The sequence below is a fragment of the Sinocyclocheilus rhinocerous genome, unplaced genomic scaffold (assembly GCF_001515625.1).
Source record: "Sinocyclocheilus rhinocerous isolate Xijiao unplaced genomic scaffold, SAMN03320098_v1.1 scaffold1725, whole genome shotgun sequence".
NCBI lineage: Eukaryota > Metazoa > Chordata > Actinopteri > Cypriniformes > Cyprinidae > Sinocyclocheilus > Sinocyclocheilus rhinocerous.
The window spans coordinates 195614-218696 of NW_015627232.1; the positions used below are offsets into that span (position 1 = coordinate 195614).

Consider the following 23083-nt stretch of genomic DNA (forward strand, 5'->3'; position numbering starts at 1 on the left):
AGCCCTGGAGACTTGTCAATACATAGAAAAGATGGTATAGATTGTACCTTACCAATTCGAGACGGAGTCTGATGATGAAACGGTTGAACTGGCTGATCGACAAGAGACTGATTCGCAAGAACGACTGGAGCAGGAGGTTTCTCAGTGGTAAGTGTCAAGTGTTAACAAGTTTGTGGTAATTATAAGATTTGATGAAACAAATTTACTCTCACAGCGTCGGATACAGCGTCTTCTCGACCTGATGTTAACCACACGGAAGTTTTACTGTTTGTGGGCGGGCAAGTTGGCGACGTAGAACGTGGGCGGGCATTATGCAAATTGTGTTACTTTGTGACGTAGAGCCGTAACAGAATAAGATTCGAATTCCTGACGACTCGTTTAGGCGATTGCGAGCCGACTCTTTTTTCTTTTCTTTTTTTTTGATAGACAATAACTTTATTTATCGTGCACTGTCGGCTTCACAACTTTGCAGATAGTTTATGTTCACATACAGCTACATGACACACTGCATGAAAAGTAATATTCGAAAAGGCATAATAGGGGCACTTTAATAGATGCCCAGTTCTGCAGTTTTGTAATCCGTTTTTGAAAAAAAAAAATTGTCAAGGGTCTCAAAAATGGCCTATGAAGTACATTATTTTGACTCAAGTCTCTCATTACTTTTATGAGAGGCCTCAGATTCAGTGCTTGCTCAAAGTAACACAAATTAGATAATTTCAGATTTGAGGCATAATTAGAGACAACGTCACGGTTAAATTAATACAGGGTTACATAGGCACCTCAGGGCAAGTTGCTACATTCAAGAGAGGCTGTGATGAAAGTTTCTTCTGAAGACGGGCTTTATTGAATCGTACTTCCTTACTAGAGACACAAAACTGTGCTTTTCCTCTCATGTCATCATCTGGCAGACACAAAATTCCTGTTGTCTCATGTTCTCGACAGCTCGTGACAGTAGTTGCCTACTAGAGTAAGATCCATGCCAGCAAACTGTGTTGATATGGTCCTTTTAAAATCAGTTGATAATATTATTTAATAGAGATGTGCTTCGTATCGTTCAATGTGCCAATGTTGCTCAAACTATTGCGTGGTAGCAGCAATATGACCCATGGCATGGTAGATCTCTGCAGCTTCATGTTTTTATTCAGGAGAGGTAAACTCGACCTGACGCCTACTGCATATTCATTGCATATCCTGGATGAAAATACAAGATCTTTACTGTGGCCTGCTTTCTCTCTGCCTTATGCCGATTCAGACGCCTTATAGTTTAACTTCTCAAATTTAACATTAAATGTAGCGCCGGGCACAAATTGGCTAAAAAGCTTCTCTCAATCTGGCCTCAGCTGTGTCCTGAAATCTCGCTTTGTTTTGGTGTGTTCGGCAGGCCCGCTTGCACTAGCTGAACTCATGTCTTTTTTTGCACAGTATTAAGTAAGATAGATGGCTTGGGTATTTATTGAGATAGGTAAAACTGTGGGAAAACATCCTGGAACATTCGCAAGAGGTTTGTAGGTCTGTTTTTTTTTTTTCTTGAACCAATATATTAAAAAGGTTTCTCATAAATGCCAAAATTATAGTTCACTAAAGCATTTTGCACAAAAATCATGGTAATGTCACTTTTATAAATGTACATGCAATTTAAAAAAAATATTCTGAATATTTACTAATATCTGTATTATCTTTATTAAGTACAGTTGATCAAATATAATCCAGGCTGTGTAAAAAAAAAAAAGGTTAGAAACTAATATTTATCAGTGTTTACAAAATTGTAGAAAATTGTTGAAAAAGAGTGTTTACAAATTTCACATCTAAATTTCAGTGATTGTCTTAGTACACTTTATATATTTTGTTTTGAAGAATATCATTCCAGTCTTTCATTTCTCTTTTTATTATATACATATAATCCATTTTGTGTTTTGCTAAATACATTGTGGCAATCATCTCAGAGGACTGTGATCACATGGTGCTTGGGAAATGGCTGTATTTTAAATTTATGCTGGGTTTTTGACTGTAATGATAGTCATATTGAATGAAATTCCCATATTCTTCATCCCAGATATATGATTCCTCCCGTGGGCAGAATGCGTCAAATGTGAAGGTTGTTCTCATGTCTGTGTGCTGTATGGCTGATTATTTTTGAGCTGATCCGACTGTAATTTGTGATTGCCATGTTCAGTATGTTCACCAGCATCATCATCATCATCATCTAGGATCAAAAGGGTAACCGTCTATACTCTTAAACCCTGTACATCGCTCATAAATCAGTATGATTTATTTTTCAAATTCTCACTTCATTTTAAATCCAAGAATGGAAGTTAGAGCCTTCTGGGTTTCAATAAATGTAGGTGCCAAACGATGTTCCTCCGTGTTGTTTTCTGTTCCTTGGTTTAATAACACAAGCATGATGGGTATTTCAGCATGTGTGATTATCATATGAGATTGCCTGTAGACACAATGACTCCTGTGCTTAGCTAGTGTGTAAAAACCATAGACTGTATAAAAACGGGTAAAAACCCACTAAAGGTCCAAGGTCCTGGCTAAAAAACACTATTAGCATGAAATGTAGCTTTTTGACCTCCTACAATTTGAATCATCATTCAGTGATCACAGATTGTCAAATTTCCTTTTAATGTAAGCTTTTGCCTCAAAACAGGCTGTAACACTTCAGAAAAACGATCTAAAACTCATTCTCACAATCTAACAGCATGAAGATCACGGCAAGAGTTGTCTGCTCCGGTGCTGCCCGGGGCGCTGTCTTCATTAGCATGTTTACCAGAGCTGTTCGCAGCAGAGGATTACAGCTCTCATTATGGAAGTGTGAGGATTACACACTGCCTGTCTCAGCATCTTAAAGGGGTCATATGATGCGATTTCATTTTTTCCTTTCTCTTTAGAGTGTTACAAGCTCTTGGTGCACCTGCTGGTCTATTAGTAACTTACTTCTGAGCAGTTGTGTGACTGAAAGATGGCAAATAAATTGAGATGAGGAAGTTTCAACACAAACTCTTTTATTTGAGGATATTTAAGGCATTAATGAAACCACTGCATAATAACAAGAAAACACTCAAGCATCACACACCTACAAGATTCCATCAATGTTCAGTCGTTTTTGGCAACCTGAAGGTTTAACTGCATATTAGGGTTTATGGTTACTGTCGTCCTTCAGTATAGCTAACAATGCCATGGGAGGCAAATACATGCCAAACATTCCTCCGAGATAAAAAATAAAATCACATACAAAAATAAAAGCTCTGTTCAGCATGACACGAATACCCACTATGCACCATTTTGCTTCAAGTGAACTCAGACAAATGGCATTTTTCACAGTCAAAAAGATACACAACAATAAAAGGCAACATAATCCCTCAGAATTATTGAGAGCAAAAACAAGATGATCAAAGAACACAACATAATGCTCATCTGTAAAGAAATTTTCATCAGTAGGGTTGAGAATATCTTTGACGGACAAATGATCAATCACATAAAACCTCAAAAGAGCCAATCAAGGTAAACTTAAGTGCATGCAATGTAGCTCCAGGCTTAAAGAAGAACTTCCTATGGCAGTGGTGCAGAGTTTGGCACTGATATATGAACCACAATCAGGCTTAGAGAACACTCTTAGAGAGCTTTGTGTAACACAAACTGCCTTGTTCAAAGACATTAATCAGGAGTGTCCAAACCTGCTCCTGGAGGACCACCTTCCAGCAGAGTTTAGTGCCAACCATCTCCCACAAACCTGGCAGGAATTTTCAAGTAATCCTAAAGACCTTGATTAGCCGTTTCAGGTGTGTTTAGTGTATTTAGAGTCTGCAAGAAGGTTGGCCCTCCAGGAGCGGGACTGGACAACCCCTGCATTAGGACATTCAGGTAACTGTCTTTTAATTTGTGCATGACTTCATGTAGCAGCTTGTGGACAATTCCAAGAAATGTCTAAAATAATGACTTTCAAAATAAATGAGGGCACAAAGAAAAAGAAAAGCAACCAACAAAGCTTATGCAGTAACAGTAAAATCTCATATGGACGACTATGTCTTGCAATAAGAGGCTACACCTCTTCCTCGTCCTCCACCTCTTCCTCATTTCCAGGCATCTGCACTTTAACCCAGCCATCTGTAGTGAGGCTATGCTTCTTCTGATGTCGTTTGTAGTTGTCCCAGTGGCCAGTGGTGTAGCCACACTCTTGGCACTTATGGGGCTTCTCACCCGAGTGGCGCAACATGTGCCGCTTCAGGTTCATACTCTGGTTGCAGCTGTAGTTGCAGATGGTGCACTGAAAGGGTTTGGCGCCCGAATGCACCCGCTGGTGCCTCTTGAGATTAGCCAGGTTGCCGCAGGCATAGTCACACAGGTGGCACTTGTAGGGTTTCTCGCCAGTGTGTACTCGATGGTGCCGCTTAAGGTTGTCGAAGTGGGCGGAGGCGTAGTCGCACTGCGGGCACTTGTATGGCTTCTCTCCGCTGTGGGTCTTCATGTGGCGGGCCAGGTGGTTCGGGTAGTGGGTGAGGAAGGGGCAGGCAGCACAGGTGTAGACCTTGTCCCCTCGCTCAGCGGGGCATCCGGGTGTGTCCTTAGTTAGCATCTCCAGGGTGCACTTAGCGCATATTTGGGCCGAGGATCCGTCTTCGTCATCCAGGGCCATGCTGCAGAGCCGACAAGTGAAGGGGAAGAACATTGGGGGCAAGGAGGCAGGTTCAGACGCAGCCTGTCCTGACTGCAACAACCCTGTTGATGACTGCTGCGCAAGCCTGAGGCCATCAAGGGCGTGCAAGTAGTTTCCATCCCTTCCCATGTGGGGTCGCGGGGCAGACTGCACAGCACCTGGAACTGAAGGATTTTGAATTAAAACTCTCTTTTCGATGTTCTTTCAGGTTGATGATACACGGGCAACTTTTTGAGCAACGTTGCTGGGCAACTTTTTTTGAGCAATGTTGCTTGGGCACTTTCCCACTGAGAATGGGTAACAAATTTCTATCTGGATACTTTAGATCGGTCGTGGGCCCTGTGTTGCCCGTTGACGGCAATATTGCCCAAAGTTGCCCCGTGTATCATCAGCCTCAGGGGTAAAGCAGAACCTTACTTACCTTCGGTGGGGGCAGGAGCAGCTTCCTTTTCCTTCTGACCCGTGGTAATGTGGTTTAAACCGTTGCCACTTATTGGCTGAGGGGCACTCTGACCCGGGCTTACAGCTGCATGCATACGCTGGTGCCTCTTCAGGTTCCCTAAGGAACTGCACGCAAATGTGCAGTGGTTGCACTTATAGGGCTTTTCCCCGGTGTGTATGCGCAAGTGCCTTTGCAGGTTTACTAGTTGTGCCGATGCGTAGGAGCACAGCGGACACCCGTATGGCTTTTCGCCATTGTGCGTCTTCATGTGCCTCTTAACGTGGTTAGTGTAGCGCGACGTGAAACCACAGAGCGTGCATGAGTGGAGCTTTAGGGAACCATCCTCGCCACCAGCGCCCTCATTCCCTCCCCCTCTAGACTCCGCTTGTAAGACTAAGCCCGAGCAGAGCTTCCTGTCCACAACACCATTCGCATTCCCTTTGCAGCAGTGCATGCAGAAGGGCCCCACCAAGTCCATGCCGGGTCCCAGGGGGTCTTCCAGGAGCTGACCACAGCCCCTGCAAGAGAGGTAAGAGGGAAAGGCAGACTCAGAAACCCTCTCTTCACGCTCGCTTTCGGTCGCACGCAGGTCATCGGCGTCACTCTCCATACTGAGGCGGCTGAAGGGGGAGCTCTCCTCGTCTCCCAGGGGGAAGCCAGGCAGACTGATGTCAGCTGTACAGGACCACAGCAGGAAACTGCATTACATTATGCAGCTGCATAGATATGTTTTCTGATCATATCATTTTCACTATCTCAGATAGTGTGCAAGCATTCAAATACAATTTAGGGCTGATAAAAAGACTATTTCAGTATAAGTTGACAGTAATATTAGTATCTTGCTATTACGAGTTACTAAAGACAAATGCTCACACAAAAAAGGTAAACTTGTATGCAAGATCACATGCATCTACAGTTGTCAAAAGTACAAATTTTGCACAAAATATCAACAGCTAAAGTTATAGGAAAAATATTTGGCATTTATACTTACCCACTAAGCCAGTGGACAAACGTTAAGTAATGCAACAAATAAAAGGTGGTACTCCAACAAAACACAAGACTATAGTGTTTCTGCTCACTGTCTTTCCATGAAACGTTGCTTTCCTTCTGCAAGCTCCTCATGCACATGCAATTTGGAGAAATGTGTGAGTCTGAAGTCTGAACGGGCCTTTATATCGCCCGTTTCAGAAACCCCAGGTGGATGATTACCCAGCCTAATGATAATGATGATGACTATAATGGTCCTGCTGATGATGATGATGAGGGGGAGATGATGATGATGATGTTGATGATGACAACTATGATAAAGACCCTGAGAGGAGATGATGATGATGATGATGACTAAATGCCTTATTATAATGTGTCCTTGATGGTGATGACTGTCTTGATGACCCTTATATAATAGTGGTGGCACAGTGTATTTTTTCCTGATTTGCCATTTTGAAATTGTATGTTCTGTCAGAATGCCAAAACCAGAGAAATTTTCCAGAATGGTAGGCTGACTTCTTCCATCTGTACATGAAAGATCACACTGCTTGCTGACAGACAAAATGCAGCACGTTTGCATAATAGCACTAATATTACAAGTCAGTCTTTGCAGTTAATGTCCCATATTTAGCACATATGTCTCTTAACAAATGCAAGCAATACAGCAAACTAAAGCATGTTTAAAATCCTCAAGATTTAGCAGTAGCTATCATGTTATTTTCAAGTAATTTAAAAAAATCATTTTATTAAAATTCAAAATGTATATTCACAAGAAATGTCTATGTAAAATTATGATTGTTTTGACTTTTAATGAAAAATCTACAATTTCTCAATATTTCAAAATTTTCCATGACAGTCTGAACCCTTTAATGTTCCCTACCAAAGTTAGGCTTAGAAACTTGTGTAACTCACCTGAGAACTTTTCGAGACCTATGATCTTGTTGTCATTGTCAGGATCTGAAAACTCGAGTTCTTGTCCCATGAGAAAGTCGCTCTCAAAGGTAAGGCTTGCTGGACGTACAGTGCCTAAACCATCTTCAGAATCCACTGAAAGCAAAGGGTCATGGTCAAATACAGAAGCAATAGCAAAAACAACACTGAAAGATCATGCAACTTGACCCAAAATAGACACAGTCTCTGTGTGCCATTTCTCTCCTTATCTTAATGATAATGTCTGTTGTGATGTTATTGTCCTGTATGTGTGCATTTTTATTGTATCTTTTGAATTTTTTTCAGTGTTTATTTCAGTGTTTTATTTCTTTATGATGATTTATTTTTTATTTTTTTTACACAACAAATAGTCAAAATCTAAAAACTAAAAAATAATAATAATCAAAGGATGTAAAAATATGTCCTAAACCCATATGAAGCCCATACAAGCAGCTGTAAGCTTTGTAAGTCATACTGAATCTTACATTTATTATACAAACAAGATGATCTACTGCACACCATCTTGTGGGATTATGTTCATTTGTAACAATTAATAATTGGCCTAATCACTAATTAAAATAAATATAACTCTCAAAACACAAAACATCATAAGAATCGGGTGTGTCTTCAACTATAAGCACTTTTTTTATATAGTAAATATAAATATAATATAGTAATAGTTTATTTAATCTGTCATTTCAACTAAGTCACAATTTATGCATTGTTTTTTTTAGAAACATTTTCTGAATAAAACAATATTATTTAAACTAAATCAGTTTTCACACAATATTTGGCATAATGAAATAATTACAGCTTGACATGAAAGAAGTTTATCTTTCATCTTTACTAGTAGCAAAATAGCTAGTCACAGTGGAAATGACATCACACTGCGAGTTTTATTTATATAACTTTTTAATTATGGATTTTCATATTTTACGATTTACAAGGGTAAAAAAAAACAATAGGTATATTAATATCTGAATAGAAACAGTAAAAATAAACAAAGAAGGCAATGTACATTTTTTTCCAAGACAGTTTTAATGTGATTTTCATGTAACAAAAAAGGAAAAATAAGTTAAAGAAACAGCCAATCATGCAGAATCGACTTGGCCAGTAACGGATTCTGGCTTTACTGTAATTTTACTGCCATCTGCTGGACGAGACTGAAAATAATCACAACTTTATAAGAAAAAAGGGGACACAATGACACAACCAATACTTTTGAAGCAGGCTATGTTTGCAGCAAGTAAAATATTATTAATTCATTTACCAGCTAAGACTGAAAATCTTAAAATTACATGATATTAAAATGAATTACACCGTGTAGACAGCTCAATTCAGCTCTTCTTCATAATCTGACACAAACACAGAAACAACTCCTACTTTTTTTAGTTAGTCACATTATACATTTTAAAATAAAGGGCACTGGATACACAGCATATAATCATCAGAAGAATCTACCAGTCAGCTTGTCTGACACCTGAAATTACAATTCAAAGTCAAAACAGATGGCCGTGCAATTATGTTTATTTCGATACAAAATGATCACTATTTATGTATAATTATAAGTTATTTATAAAGCGATAGATAGTTTATAATTATATTATAAACTAATTATAATACTATAATCAACCAGTCGGTGTGTCTCTGTTATTACTGTAACAAAAGAGTCTGCTAAATGACAGCTAACATTCAGTGATTTTAGACAGACATGTCCAAGTTTATATTATGATAAAAAAAAAAACACATGACGAGTTTCCATGATTTTTCTCTGAATTAGTAAATACCATCCAAAACCAAATGAGGGGAATGAAGCACGTTTCAAATAATTTAGCTAATAATATCAGAAGAGAAAGCAGCTTACACTTGACTGGTTGTGGATTCTGTTGTTTTCTTCTTGGCATCTTCCAGTCAGCCTTTTTATTTGCAACCTCCTCTGGATTCCCTCGAAAACAATCAACTCATTCTCCAAAGTATCCTTTAAAAGCATTGACATAACACACGTTACTGACATGCACGTCAACACAACCCATATGACAGATACATGGCGCATCTAGGAGCTAACAGGCTAATCTTACAGTGGTATATAAGATAAATAAGACTAGCGTCATTTACAGCAAATAAAAGATGTAACGTTATTAAACTCGTAGTGCGACAGAATGCATGTCTGTGTTCTGAACTGCATGGCTCTGTCCGCCCAGCCTGTGTGTTTGTTCAGTCGATATGTACCACACAAATCTAAAAACTCAACTCCAGCTATATTGTCAAGCTCAGCAGATGTCATAAATATACCTTCTCTTTCTGCCTGACACGTCAAATAACAGTTCCCTTCGAGGCAAAACAGCGGCGTCTGACGGTGCGCTACTGCTCTCAGTCCGCCATTCCGTAACACATCCACCACAAAGAAAGGCAATCAATGCTCTTTTTTCATAACTTAATTGATTTCCAAATTGCCATTGTATACATTTTCTTCCGCTACGTTGCGTATATCCGTTTTCTCAGTTACGCGTTTCCGGGGACGTAGCTGCTCTGTTTTTACATTTCTCTTTTTATGGAATGTTGTCCGATAATGTAACTAAAATAAAGGAAAGCCTTTTGATTCATTTTTGTGGGCGCAATAACTATGAATAATTCTTACCTATTATATTATTATGACAACATTATTAAATTATATTATATTATAACATATTATATTATATATTATATTTATTATGCAACAACCATCAATATTGTAATATTCTCTTTCTATACTATTCTTGCTGTAGCAAAATTATGTTGTACCACAGTCCATAATACAAAGCTGTCGTCTTAATTATTATTAATTATTATAGTACGTTATACGTACGTTTATACTAGGCTATATATATATATATATATATATATATATACAGACAAAAACAGATAAACAGATACTGTTTCATTACCAAATGGCATGAAGTGATTCTACGTCATGCCATCGATTGAGATCACTGCAGTAGGCAGCTCTCTCTCCCGCAGGCCATTACAAGCTCTCAAGCAGCAGGCGCCGCCGGTGTGCAGGGAACCTCGGGGTTCAAGGGGATCTCCTCGCCAACGTCATGCGGCGAATCTCAGACCACAGAGTCCAGAAAAACGCTGAAAGACACGCAAATAGGCGACGTTTTACAGCAGTGGGAGGAGCCACGAGAGCCTGCGCGTCCTCAGCCGCTCAGTGGGAGGAGCCAAGAAAGCGGTGGTGCTGAGCTGATAACGCGCTGAGCGGAGGTAAGAGACTGATTTCATTAAATTATTGTGCGTTATCTTTTAGTCAGAGGATGTTTTTCTCTTCCTGCGTTTATCTATTATAAGCTGCATTTAAACATACAAGTATATTATTTGGCAGGGATGAACGGCAATACGTAATAACCTTGCCACTCCCTGCAGTGCTGTGATGCCCTGGTCAGACCTTCTGATTAATTATTACAAATTCTGTTCTTAGACAACGAATTTTAGTGAATGAAATTTAAAGCATTTAAAGTGAATGACATATTTCAGCATAATCGAGAGGTCGTCTGACGTGCATGTGATTCTGTACGTAAATAGCTACATGTATAATAAAGGTCCGTACTGTATCATTAAAGTAACAGTTGGTGTAAAAACCGGATCACTGATGCGCTCGTGGCCCAAATGTGGAGGTGTGTCCTCATTTGGCGTCCTAAACGGTATAGCCACGATGCTTTCCTGATGAGAGTTATTAGTCAGTTCAGGGTATTAATGGGATCCACTCCCTCTTCAAAAGAGCCTGATATAATTGTAAACAGAGCTATGATAGCATTGCATCGGCCTTTGATATTTTTGGTTTGCCAAGTTGTTGCCCAACTTTGCTTAATGTGGTTAAACAAGAAAACTGTTGAGTGCATGTCCAGGAATAGTCCAGGGAACGGAGAGAAAGAAAACACACCGAAGCCAATCCAAAGATCTCAGCCACAGGATTTTGCTCTATGGCCAGAGAAGCTATAAAACACATTTGAGCTTTGTCTCATCACTGAGGCCCACTGGGATACTGCAATATACATGATAAAAGTATTTATTTTCCATATATGCAAGAGACTGTTGGTGAGTATTATATTAGATAATAATGATATGCAATTAGATGAGCCATGTTGCCTGGCTCTAACACAGGGGTGGCGAACGTAGGTCCTGGAGAGCCGCAGCCCTGCAGAGTTTTGCTTCAACCCTAATCAAACACACCTGAACAAGCTAATCAAGGTCTGAACAGTTACTAGGAAGCTACAGGCAGGTGAGGTTTAATTAGGGTTGGAGCTGAACTCTGCAGGGCTGCGGCTCTCCAGGACCGGAGTTCGCCACCGCTGCTCTAACACATCATTTTAAAGCAGAATGTCCAAATGCATTCTGTAATAGTTTTAATGTATCATGTAATGCATTAAAATCAAGCTTTGTACTCCCACAGCCCCCATTATAACGGTATAACCCTTTCTTCACGCTTAACGCTAGGTCCAGTGCATTTTAAAACCCTGCTTGTCAGTGTGTAGAATGACCTTGATATTATATGTCTTTCCTCTTTATTGGTTTCTGTTCTGTTGAGTAATGGGGCAGTCTAAGACAAGACACAGACCCTCACTTTAATTACCTAATGCTGCCAGAGGGGGCTGATGCTGCTTATCTGAAATCAAAATATTGATCTTTAGAGGATCTAGATTTTTTTTGGCCCAGGGATTTAATAAGTATTTCTAAACAATTTTCTCGACATTGTTTTTAGCAAGGTTAAGTGTAAGAAATGTAGTTGTTTTATTATTAAGACCCATTACCACAAGAAGAATAAGTCATTGATTTTCTCTTATGACCATTTTATTTCTAATGACCATAACACTTAAAGTACTGCTTTTTTCTAAGTAACTTAATAGGCAATATCACTGAATTTAATTTGCAGTTTATTCAAATTTTATGATAGACCTCATCAGAATGTTTTTCCTTTGCAAAGCTGTCTTTGTAATTCCTGAACGAGATCGATCCTCATGATTATGCTTTCTTTCTTTTTTTATCATTGAATCATTTAGTGGTTTGTATGCTTAGACAGCAAAAGAGCTGAACAACTTGTCAAATGCAGTGTTATTTTAGTATAGTTTATGTACGATTGTACTATTTATATTTCATATTTTGATTTATTTGTTATTTGTATATTTTCGGTTTTCACTTTAAGTTTACAGTAGTTTAAATTTTAGTAATTTTGTTTTGTGCTTTTGTCATTTTTATTAGTTTTTTAATAATTTTATTTAGCTTTCTTATTTCAGTTGAAGTTAATTTTCATATTTAAGTAATTCTAATATTTAGAACGTTTTTCAGCTAATATTTATATATTATTTCAGCTTTCAGTTTTCATTTTTTAATAGTTTTAGTTTTAGTGTTAGTTAACAATAATAGCACTGCTCAAATTAGATCAGATTTTGAAGCTAGATATGTCTGTTCAATTTTGAAACGCTTGAACATGATGTTCCTCTGTAATGATGTTAGCTGATGTGGTGTCTGCCAGGTGCATCACTGTCCATCTTCACGTCTGGTTCTCCACAAGAGTGTTTCTTTTGGAAGAGAGTAGCATTAAGAATTGAAAGTAAAACCCCCATCCCCCACACTGGAGCCTCTGAATCCTTCCATAGGGAAAAGAAGTCAGTCTAGACTATATATCGTCTGTCTGACATCTCCTTCTCCATTACATTACATGTTGACTGTTGATATGAGTGTAATAGTGTGTGTGGTCCAGTTGGGAGATTAATTTCACACGATCATGTATCGAGATAAAATAGAGCTTAGACTTCTCCATTCCACGAGCTACGTTACTCCATAGCGCACAATAACACCCTCTCAGTCAGTAAGTATGCAGTATGGAGGTGTCTTTGTGTATGGGTGGAATACAAGCCAGGAAATAATCAAGGTCTTTGGAAACATCTGTTTGTAGCTTATTAATCAGTCACACCTGGCTTGGGAGTGAGAGACAAGATGGAAATAGTTTATAAGGCTGATGCGTTTATAAATAGTTATTAAATAGTTACTTGCTCATTTTTGTCCAGATCTGTTAATTAATTCATAAAAATTCAATTCATTGATACGGTGACTTGAATACACTTTTTCTATGATAAACATGTTTTTAATTTAGGATGTAGTTCAGTTTGTAAAATGTCAAATGGTGAATAATTTTCAGCAAAAAGCTGAAAATTCAGCTTTGCAATCACAGGAATAAATTACATTTTAAAATATATTAAAACAGAAAATAGTTATTTTAAATTTGAATAATATTACACTGTATTACTGTTTTTACTTTTTAATCAAATAAATGCAGCCTTGGTGAGCATAAGAAATGTAATTCAAAAATATTTAAAAAAATTTTACTGACCCCAAATTTTTAAATGGATGTGCACTGGGAGATGTTTTTTGCAGCAATCTTACTTTCACATCCCATAATTCTGTTTATGTTTTTCTTTTCAGGGTTGAACATTTGTGATGCTTTTGGATAACTGAAGGAACAGAAAACATTTCATGTGAGAAGAAAACAATGATGACCTTGATCAGGGAACTCTGTTGTGGACAATTTTCGTACTTTCTCACAATGGTCTCTTTGCCAATGTTCAGTGTCAGACCATAAGCAACAAACAGAGACACACAAACAAAAGAGGCCTGATCCGCTCATGCTGTTTTGGCTGGACTGTCCAACTCTGTACAATGAAGAGACCCAAGCAGCAGTCACAGTCCCTCAGTTTTCTCAGCTTCTTCAGCCGAAAACCCAAATCTGACCCCAGGATTGAGAAGCCCACCGGGACTTTGAACAAGGAGGAAGTGGCCATTACGCTCACGCCCAATGAGCATGAGCATGTGGAACAAGTAAGACGACATCTACATTTATTCTGTAACCCATACATATGTTTCAGTTTAATTTCTGTATTCTGTAAGCAGTTGCTGTAATGCTTCATTTCACCTGGTAGACACATTATCATCTCACTTCCTTCCAGAAACATCATGCCCAGTCAGTCATGCCCCCTCAGATTGTTGAACTAAATGGATTTTGAATGCAAGAAAGAAAGAAAGTCTAATCTCACATGTCTAAAATTTGGTCAGTCCAATCAGTTCACATATTCAAATTGTCATTATCTTTCAAACTTGTATGGCTTTGTCCTCATAGAACACCAAAGGAAATATTTATCAAAATATGCAAGCTGCTCTTTTCCATACAATGAAAATAAATCTACCCACACTGGACATTTGGGCCACCATACGGACCACTTCCAGTGGGACACCAAAGTGTTCAAAATGACTGGAAAAATTATATCACATTATACCATTTTATCTGATTTGTTTTACTGGGAGGGTCTTATTTGTCATTTTGCCAAGAAACAGAGTGGGTAGACTGTAATTTTATTATTTGATAAAACACACAATTTTCATAAAGCTGCACTGTGAAAAAATGATGGTAGCAGCATTTTAGGGTTTAAGGTAAATTTACAGTAAAAACCTATGTTTTATTAACTGACATAATGTTAATATACCTACAGTGCATCCGGAGAGTATTCACGGCACTTCACTTTTTCCACATTTTGTTATGTTACAGCCTTATTCCAAAATGGATTAAATTCATTATTTTCCTCAAAATTCTACAAACAATACCACATAATGACAACGTAAAAGAAGTTTGTTTGAAATCTTTGCAAATAAAAAAAAAAAAAGACATTTACATAAGTATTCACAGCCTTTGCTCAATACTTTGGGCCACCATACGGACCACTTCCAGTGGGACACCAAAGTGTTCAAAATGACTGGAAAAATTATATCACATTATACCATTTTATCTGATTTGTTTTACTGGGAGGGTCTTATTTGTCATTTTGCCAAGAAACAGAGTGGGTAGACTGTAATTTTATTATTTGATAAAACACACAATTTTCATAAAGCTGCACTGTGAAAAAATGATGGTAGCAGCATTTTAGGGTTTAAGGTAAATTTACAGTAAAAACCTATGTTTTATTAACTGACATAATGTTAATATACCTACAGTGCATCCGGAGAGTATTCACAGCACTTCACTTTTTCCACATTTTGTTATGTTACAGCCTTATTCCAAAATGGATTAAATTCATTATTTTCCTCAAAATTCTACAAACAATACCACATAATGACAACGTAAAAGAAGTTTGTTTGAAATCTTTGCAAATAAAAAAAAAAAAAGACATTTACATAAGTATTCACAGCCTTTGCTCATTACTTTGTTGAAGCTCCTTTGGCACTAACTGCAGCCTCAAATCTTTTTGGGTATGATGCAACAAGCTTTGATCATCATCAGAGGCAATTCTCTGCCATTCTTCTCCTCACCTCTCAAGCTCTGTCAGGTTGGATGGGGCAGACGCACATTTTCAGGTTTCTCCAGAAATATTTGACTGGGTTCAATCCCAGGCTCTGGCTGGGCCACTCAAGGACATTCATAGAGTTGTCTATAAGCCACTCTTGCTGTGTGCTTAGGTTCATTGTCGTGTTGGAAGTTAAACCTTCTGCCCAGTTTGAGGTTCTGAATGCTCTGGACTGGGTTTTCATTAAGCTATCTCAATATTTTTGTGCACTGAGCTTTTCTTCTACTCTGACGAGTCCCTCAGTCCCTGCCACTGAAAAACAGCCCCACAGCATGAGGCTGTTACCAGCACACTTTACTTTTGGGATGGTACTCTGCAGGTGATGAGCAGAGCTGGATTCCTTCAAACATGATGCTTTCATGTGTCTTCACTGAGGAGAGGATGGAGTCTGGCCACACCGCCACAAAGCCCAGATCGACGGAGTGTTGCAGTGATGTTTGTCCATCTCTAGGTTTCTCCCATCTGCATATATGATCATGGAGCTCAACTAGAGTGACCATCAGGTTCTTTGTCACCAGTCTACACAAGGCCCTTCTCCATTAATTGCTCAGTTTGGCCAGGAGGCCAGCTCTAGGAAGAGTCCTGGTTGTTTCAAACTTCTTCCATTAAGGGTAACAGAGACTACATGCTTCTGTGAACCTTCAATGCTGCAGACATTTTTCTGTACCCTTCCCCAGATCTGTGCCTCGATACAATTCTGTCTCGGAGGTCTACTGACAATTCCTTGGACTTCATGGCTTGGTTTGTGCTCTGACATGCACTGTTAACTGTGGGACCTTATATAGGCAGGTGTGTGCCTTTCCAAATCATGTCAAATCAACTGAATTTACCACAGGTGGACTCCAATTAAGTTGTAGAAACATCTCAAGGATGATCAGTGGAAACAGGATGCACCTAAGCTCAATTTTGAGTGTCATGGCAAAGGCTGTGAATACTTATGTACATGTGATTTTTTTCGATTTTTATTTTTAATAAATTTGCAAAGATTTCAAACAAACTTCTTTCACATTGTCATTATGGGGTATTGTTTGTAGAATTTTGAGGAAAATAATGCATTTAATCAATTTTGGAATAAGGCTGTAACATAACAAAATGTGGAAGTGACAAATAGCTTTTCCACAAACTGAGGTAAATATATAATATATGTACAGTGCACAATCATACATATAAATACAAAACACCATCATGGTACTAAAATAATAACCGTAATTTTAACAACATGAAATATATCATAAAACCCTACTGTACATAAAAAAATAAGGAAAAAAAAAAACTTAAAATGTGAAGTGTCACACAGGCAATTCCATCAATTTAGAGTTTTTTAATTATAAAATGGCTTGTTCTTTTTCGCTTTCAAAAACGGCAGTACATGAAATGCCTCATTAGGATTATTACAGTTTTTCCTCGTATATAGTAAAGGAACTTGCCGTTAACCAATTAACAGGTTTTTACCGTAGCATTTTTTACAGTCTTTTACCATTAAAATTACAATCATTTTTACAGTGTGGCTTATCTTCATTAGACTGAGAAAAAGTCATAACTTTCATTACTGCCCTCAGTCATTTTGTCTTTCCTCTCAGGACCGGGCTCACAGTGATGTTGGATTAGAGGGCAGTAGGGATGGAGGAGATCCTGGGAAAGGGGAAGGAGGTGGAGTGGGAGATGACGAGGGAGGTGCGGAGTGTGGGAGCAGTGGCTCAATGGGTGTACTGTCCTTGTCCTCCTCCAGTCAGGAGCAGCTTCTGGAGCACCTGGTCGAGTGTCCGCTCTGCCTCCTGAGTCAACCACACGGCCACTTCCCTCGCTTGTCCTCCTGCCAGCATCGTGCCTGCACCGACTGTTTGCGCCAATACCTACGCATCGAGATCTTAGAGAGCCGCGTGGGTATCGCCTGCCCGCAGTGCCCTGAAGCTCTGGCTCTGCTCGATGTCCGTGCCATCCTGGATGACGGTGCACTGCTGGAGCGCTTCGAAGAGTTTCAGCTGCGCCGCTTTCTGGCTGCTGACCCAGACACGCGCTGGTGCCCGGCGCCAGATTGCAGGTTAGAACATAAATATGACTGAATGTAGCATGATGATGAAGCACATCCACTATTTTACTATTGAATTTGAGTAAAGATCATGTTCCATGAAGATATTTTGTCTTTATCAAAACTTCAAATAGTTGTATCTCGGCCAAATATTGTCATATCCTAACAAACCATAAATCAATTGAAAGCATATTTATTCAGCTTTCAGATGATATATAAATCTAAATTTCACTAAATTGACCCTTATGACTGGTTTTGTGGTTCATGGTCACATACAGTATATGACATGAGAACAGAAAGAACATTTAAATAAGTGAGACTAAAGAAAAAAACAAAAAATAAACAAATAATAATATAACTATAATAATTATAATAATATAACCCAAACCAGACAGTTACAGAATAGCACAGAAGTGACGCATTGGTGCCATTATTGAGGAATATTTTAAACCATTTGATTTACTCCTGCACTCAACATATTATATAACTTTTTTTTTTTAACATATTATAACTTTACTACATATTATATCATATAACATATAACAACATATTATATTACTGTACAAAATATCTTAATTTCATAATAATTTCTGGCATTTCCACACAAAGCTTTGGATTTTTTTTTTTTGCTCAGTTTTTAAATCTGTAATTAAATGTAAATTTAAAGTTGTAGAAAAAAGTGCAAAGAATTTATCATGGCAGATTGTAACTTTAATTTGAAATATAATTAGAATTTTAACGTTAGATTATAGAATTAACATTCCGGCCGATACTGACAGATAATTATTTTTACACTATGGCCAATATTAAAATTCTATGCTATTTCATTTAAATAATAAAAAAATGACAATATAATTGAAATTTTTTTTAAATGATTAAAAACTAAAATTTTATATCAGTTGTTTTAAATACTACAAGTGAATTTAAGCATCATAAGATTTTAATGTATGGTATGAAAATGGATATTCATTTTGAGATTTGCCAAAGATTACATTTAACAATGTCATTAATTTTTTTTTTTGTGAGTTTAAAGATTAACTTGAAGTGAGTGGAAAACGACAAAAAAATAGGGATGGGCAAATAAGTTTCTAATAATGGCAGATACATAAAAACCTGATTATCAATAACTCATATGGTACCAATAATGTATTTTTTTTTTCTAGGCACAAGTAGGTTAAGATTACTTTGCTGACATACTCAGTGGAATTGCTTACGAGAAACATAATTGCTAGTGAGAAGTAACTGTTTTATTTTGAATAGAATGAGTTCTCATGGGGGAAAAAATGTCTCAAAAAAGTTGTGGTCATGTTCTTTTTCTGGTTGCTTGTTAGTTTCTCAGACTATGGTTTCTCCATAGTTTAGCCAAGGTGGTCTATCAGCTCTAATCAGCTTGACAAAAATGGTCTACTAGGTCATCCCCAGTCAAACCAGCAGGTAGTCCTGCTGATTACCCATCTAAACTAGTGTCAACCAGCTAAAAACCATGTGAAGCTGGTTTTTGCTAGAATCCTTGTGTCACGCACGCTGCAGCATGAAGCACGTGCTCCTCTGTGGTGCATTATGTATAGTCCTCTAGGCTTGCGTTAGGTTTCGTAATGGTAACCAGATCAGGTTAGTGATGGGAACCCGTGGCTGTTTGCCATTTCTTGTCAACAAGATGGTATTAGGTATCACCTGCAGTCTCTCCACATGGGCCCAAGAGCATCCTCGCTCTTTACTACTGCGACTGTGGTGCAAAATAATAACAATGATAGCGGTAGCCACCACCATATGTGCTAGACGGTGGCATATGCTCACATATACAATTATGTGTTTTACATATTGATTAATAGGGGTGTAACAAAGTGTCGTGTCACAATGCAAAAATGCAGTATATATTGTTGATAGTGTCAATATGTATTTTGTATAGTTCAATATTCTCATATAAATAATTATCAGCACACATACATAGAGTACATCAAATATGGTAAACCCGGAAGTTCCCACATATGAGCTTTCATGTTTATTAATTATTTTTAATTAGTGCTGTCAAATCGATTAATCACAATTAATCGCATGCAAAATAAAACTTTGTGTTTACATAATTTATGTGTGTGTACTGTGTATATTTATATGTATATAGACCGATTTAAGAAATATATTTAATATATATTTATATATATAATATAAATCATATATGTGACCCTGGACCACAAAACCAGTCATAAGGGTCAATGTTTTGAAATTGAGATTTATACATAAATAAATAAGCTTTTCCATTGATGTATGGTTTGTTAGGATAGGACGATATTTGGCTGAGATACAACTATTTGAAAATCTGGAATCTGAGGGTGTAAACAAATCAAAATATTGAGAAAATCGCCTTTAAAGTTGTCCAAATGAAGTTCTTAGCAATGCATATTACTAATCGAAAATTAAGTTTTAATATATTTACGGTAGGAAATTTACAAAATATCTTCATGGAACATGATCTTTACTTATATATATCCTAATGATTTTTGACATTAAAATTTTTTTATAATTTTGACCCATACAATGTATTGTTGGCTATTGCTACTTTGAAAATCTGAAATCTGAGGGTGCAAAAAAATCTGAAGTTCTTAGCAATGCATATTACTCATCAAAAATTAATTTTTGATATATTGAGGAAATTTACAAAATATCTTCATGGAACATTCTTTACTTAATATCCTAATGATTTTTGGCATAAAAGAAAAATCGATAATTTTGACCCATACAATGTATTGTTGGTTATTGCTACAAATATACCTGTGCTACTTATGACTCGTTTTGTGGTCCAGGGTCAAATATAAATATGAATATAAATATAAATGTAAATATTAATTAATTAATCTCCTCGTTTTATTTCTATCATTCATTAGCTATGCAGTGATAGCTTACGGCTGTGCCGAGTGCCCCAAGCTGAGCTGTGGTCGGGAAGGCTGTGAAACCGAGTTTTGCTACCACTGCCGCCAGCTGTGGCACCCAGACCAGACTTGTGACCAAGCCAGGCGTCAGCGCGCTCGCCACACTTCAGGAGCCAATGATGTTTCCACGCTCTATGTCTTCAATGAGGAGCCTGGTGGTATGGCACAAACATTGAGGGACTAACCTAATATCTGTTTGGTGTCCACCGGCTAAGATGTTTGCTCTGCTTTTAATCTTGAAGATGCAGAGGAGATCAAGCCCTGTCCACGTTGTGGTGCCTACATCATGAAGACTAATGATGGCAGCTGCAACAGAATGAACTGTACAGTGTGTGCTTGTCAGTTCTGTTGGCTGTGCATGCAGGAGATCACTGATGTGCACTACCTCAGGTACACACACACACACACACACACACAATACACACAGTCATCAAGTTACAGTAAGAGTAGTCGCACGTAGCCAGATCTTTGACTAATGGCTAGGGTCTGGTCTGCATTGTAGCTTATTTTGTGTAAAAAGTGCCCACTTAGACAGGACGATACGGTCTTATTGACATGTAAAGTGACTAACCACAGTTCAGTTTGGTTTTTACACAGTTTAAGGGTGGGTTCATATGAAATGCTCTACAGTTCAAAAGTTTGGGGTCAGTAAGATTTTTTTTGAAAAATAAGTTAATCATTTTAAATAACAAGGATGCTTTAAATTTATCAAAAAGAGACTGTAAATACATTTATAATGTTATAAAAGTTTTCTATTTCAAATAAATGCTGTTCTTTCGAACTTTCTATTCATCAAAGAATCCTGAAAATAAAAGTATCATGGTTTCCATAAAACTATAAAGCAGCACAATTGGTTTCCAAATTGATAACAATCAAAAATGTTTCTTGAGCACCAAATCAGCATATTATAATGATTTCTGAAGGATCATGTGACACTAAAGTAACGGTTCAATAATGGTGCAGAAGACACTGAAAAATAGATGACAAATGTATAAAATTGTGTATTAATTTACATATTTATAACATTTCTGTCGCACAAAAATAAGTGCAGATTATTTCATAGACATAAATCTGAAAATAAGGGACAATGCAGTTTTGATAGTGAATATCTAGTTTACTTGCTGACTCAAACTGTTTCAGAGATTTGATCCCTCTAACATTGAAAATGCTCATTGTGTCAAGCCTGTACCTTCTAAATACTTTATGTCCAGGCAGACTGAACAAAAATGCTACCTTTGGAAGTCGTACTAACCAGAATGGTAGAATGAGTGATTTTCTGAAAGTGCCTGCAGTTTTGTATGCAAAATTTGGTCTGTGGGTGTGCGTAAATGAAACTCTTATTGTTGTTAAATCTGCCTGCATTTATTAAGTTACTGTAGGCAATTTTAAAATCAGTAATTAACATTTACAGAATATTTATCCAGTGTGCAGAGCATACACAGCCAAGTATAGGACATTTGCCTGTAAGCACACAGCCCACATTCATCACCAGCAGTCACCAGAGTCTGTGATCTGTTATTAAGCTTCTCTCGGACACATTCAGTCCAAGCTAAACAGGGGTAATTCTGCAGCACAAGAATGTCAGATATGTTTTTCTGGCCCTACAATATACTGAGGTTGTGCTGAGTTGCTTGTGTGGCCGACTTCATGAACATTGCAGATTATCAGATTTGCTTAATTACTCTTAATCAACACAAGTCTTGCAGAATCTGAGCCGTTTCAGAGGTCTGATCTTTAAAATAGTGTCTTTGCTACCAGCTTCAATGAGCTATCGCTGCACCAAAGCTGATTTCTGATAGATTTTTCCGTTCTTGGATGCCAGCCAGCACCAACTTTCATCAATTAATCAGTACAAATCTCTGTTCATATTTCCCTTTCCATGCAACCCAACCCCCACGATTTGCCAGAAGCAGGGTTCTTAATTTAATGAACACCCCATTCTACTGGGCTCCAGTTGGGCGGAGAAAGATTTTTATGAAATGACAGAATACATAAATAATTCTGTCATCCTTTACTTACCCTCATGTCGTTCCAAACCTGTGTGACTTTATTTCTTCTGTGGAAGACAAAAGAAGATTAGAAGAGGTTTTTTGTTTTTGTTTTTCAGTGGGGTCCAATGTTGTTTTGCACCTCAGTTTTCAAAATATATTCTTTATGTTACACAGGAGAAATAAAGTCACACAGGTTTGGAATGACATGACGGTGATTAAAAGTTGACAGAAATTTTTTTTTTGGGTGAATTATCCCTTTAAGACAGTGTTTCTCAACCCTGGTCCTGAGCGCCCCCCAACACTGCACATTTTGTATGTCTCCCTTATCTGACACCCGTTTCAGGTCCTGGAGTTTCTTTTAATGAGCTAATGAGTTGAATCAGGTGTGTTTGATTAGGGAGACACACAAAATGTGCAGTGCTGGGGGGCGCCCAGGACCAGGGTTGAGAAAAACTGCTTTAAGACAAGACACACAGTGAAAAACTTACAGAGAAATAGCGCTTTAATAGGATTAACATATGGATGTAATCTAATTCTGTCATGTGACACCACATTTATTTGCCTTAAAGTCCTTTTTTCGACTAAAGGTGGTTTTGCATTTGAAGCATTGACATAGTGTATTTACTAAAGTTAAATAAAAAAATATTGTGTCGCTACTTGCAAAATTTTAACGATAATTAGCATTTCAATCAGCTATATACAGGTGCATCTCAATAAATTAGAATGTCGTGGAAAAGTTCATTTATTTCAG

General features: G+C 37.7%; 2 protein-coding genes across 9 annotated transcripts in view; one reads left to right on the forward strand and one right to left on the reverse strand.

Moving 5' to 3' along the window:
* Nucleotides 1–2951: 2951 nt before the first annotated feature.
* On the reverse strand, nucleotides 2952–9519 carry LOC107723194 (zinc finger protein 513-like). Of its 4 annotated transcripts, XM_016531748.1 has the most exons (5): nucleotides 9309–9519; nucleotides 8881–8994; nucleotides 6999–7133; nucleotides 5079–5774; nucleotides 2952–4821 (listed from the first exon to the last, which is right to left on the reverse strand). In XM_016531748.1, the coding sequence occupies exons 2-5, from the start codon at nucleotides 8918–8920 to the stop codon at nucleotides 4043–4045; spliced, it is 1650 nt and encodes a 549-aa protein (XP_016387234.1). In that variant the 5' UTR covers nucleotides 8921–8994; nucleotides 9309–9519; the 3' UTR covers nucleotides 2952–4042. The 4 variants fall into 4 exon arrangements, with proteins under 4 accessions (XP_016387234.1, XP_016387250.1, XP_016387242.1 ...); XM_016531764.1 differs by lacking the exons at nucleotides 8881–8994; nucleotides 9309–9519 and having other exon boundaries at nucleotides 6091–7081; XM_016531756.1 differs by lacking the exons at nucleotides 8881–8994; nucleotides 9309–9519 and having other exon boundaries at nucleotides 5079–6611; nucleotides 6999–7074.
* Nucleotides 9520–9996: 477 nt separating this feature from the next.
* LOC107723221 (E3 ubiquitin-protein ligase RNF19B-like) overlaps nucleotides 9997–23083 on the forward strand; it is a 24562-nt gene continuing 11475 nt past the window's right edge. For 3 of the 5 annotated variants that reach the window (XM_016531781.1, XM_016531801.1, XM_016531807.1), the window contains exons 1-5: nucleotides 9997–10259; nucleotides 13476–13868; nucleotides 16966–17426; nucleotides 20297–20499; nucleotides 20584–20731. In XM_016531781.1, coding sequence (XP_016387267.1) covers nucleotides 13710–13868; nucleotides 16966–17426; nucleotides 20297–20499; nucleotides 20584–20731 — 971 coding nt within the window. In that variant the 5' untranslated portion in view covers nucleotides 9997–10259; nucleotides 13476–13709. Of the gene's footprint in view, nucleotides 10260–11016; nucleotides 11091–13475; nucleotides 13869–16965; nucleotides 17427–20296; nucleotides 20500–20583; nucleotides 20732–23083 lie in introns of those variants that run through there. The other 2 variants (XM_016531791.1, XM_016531786.1) reach the window with 2 other exon arrangements.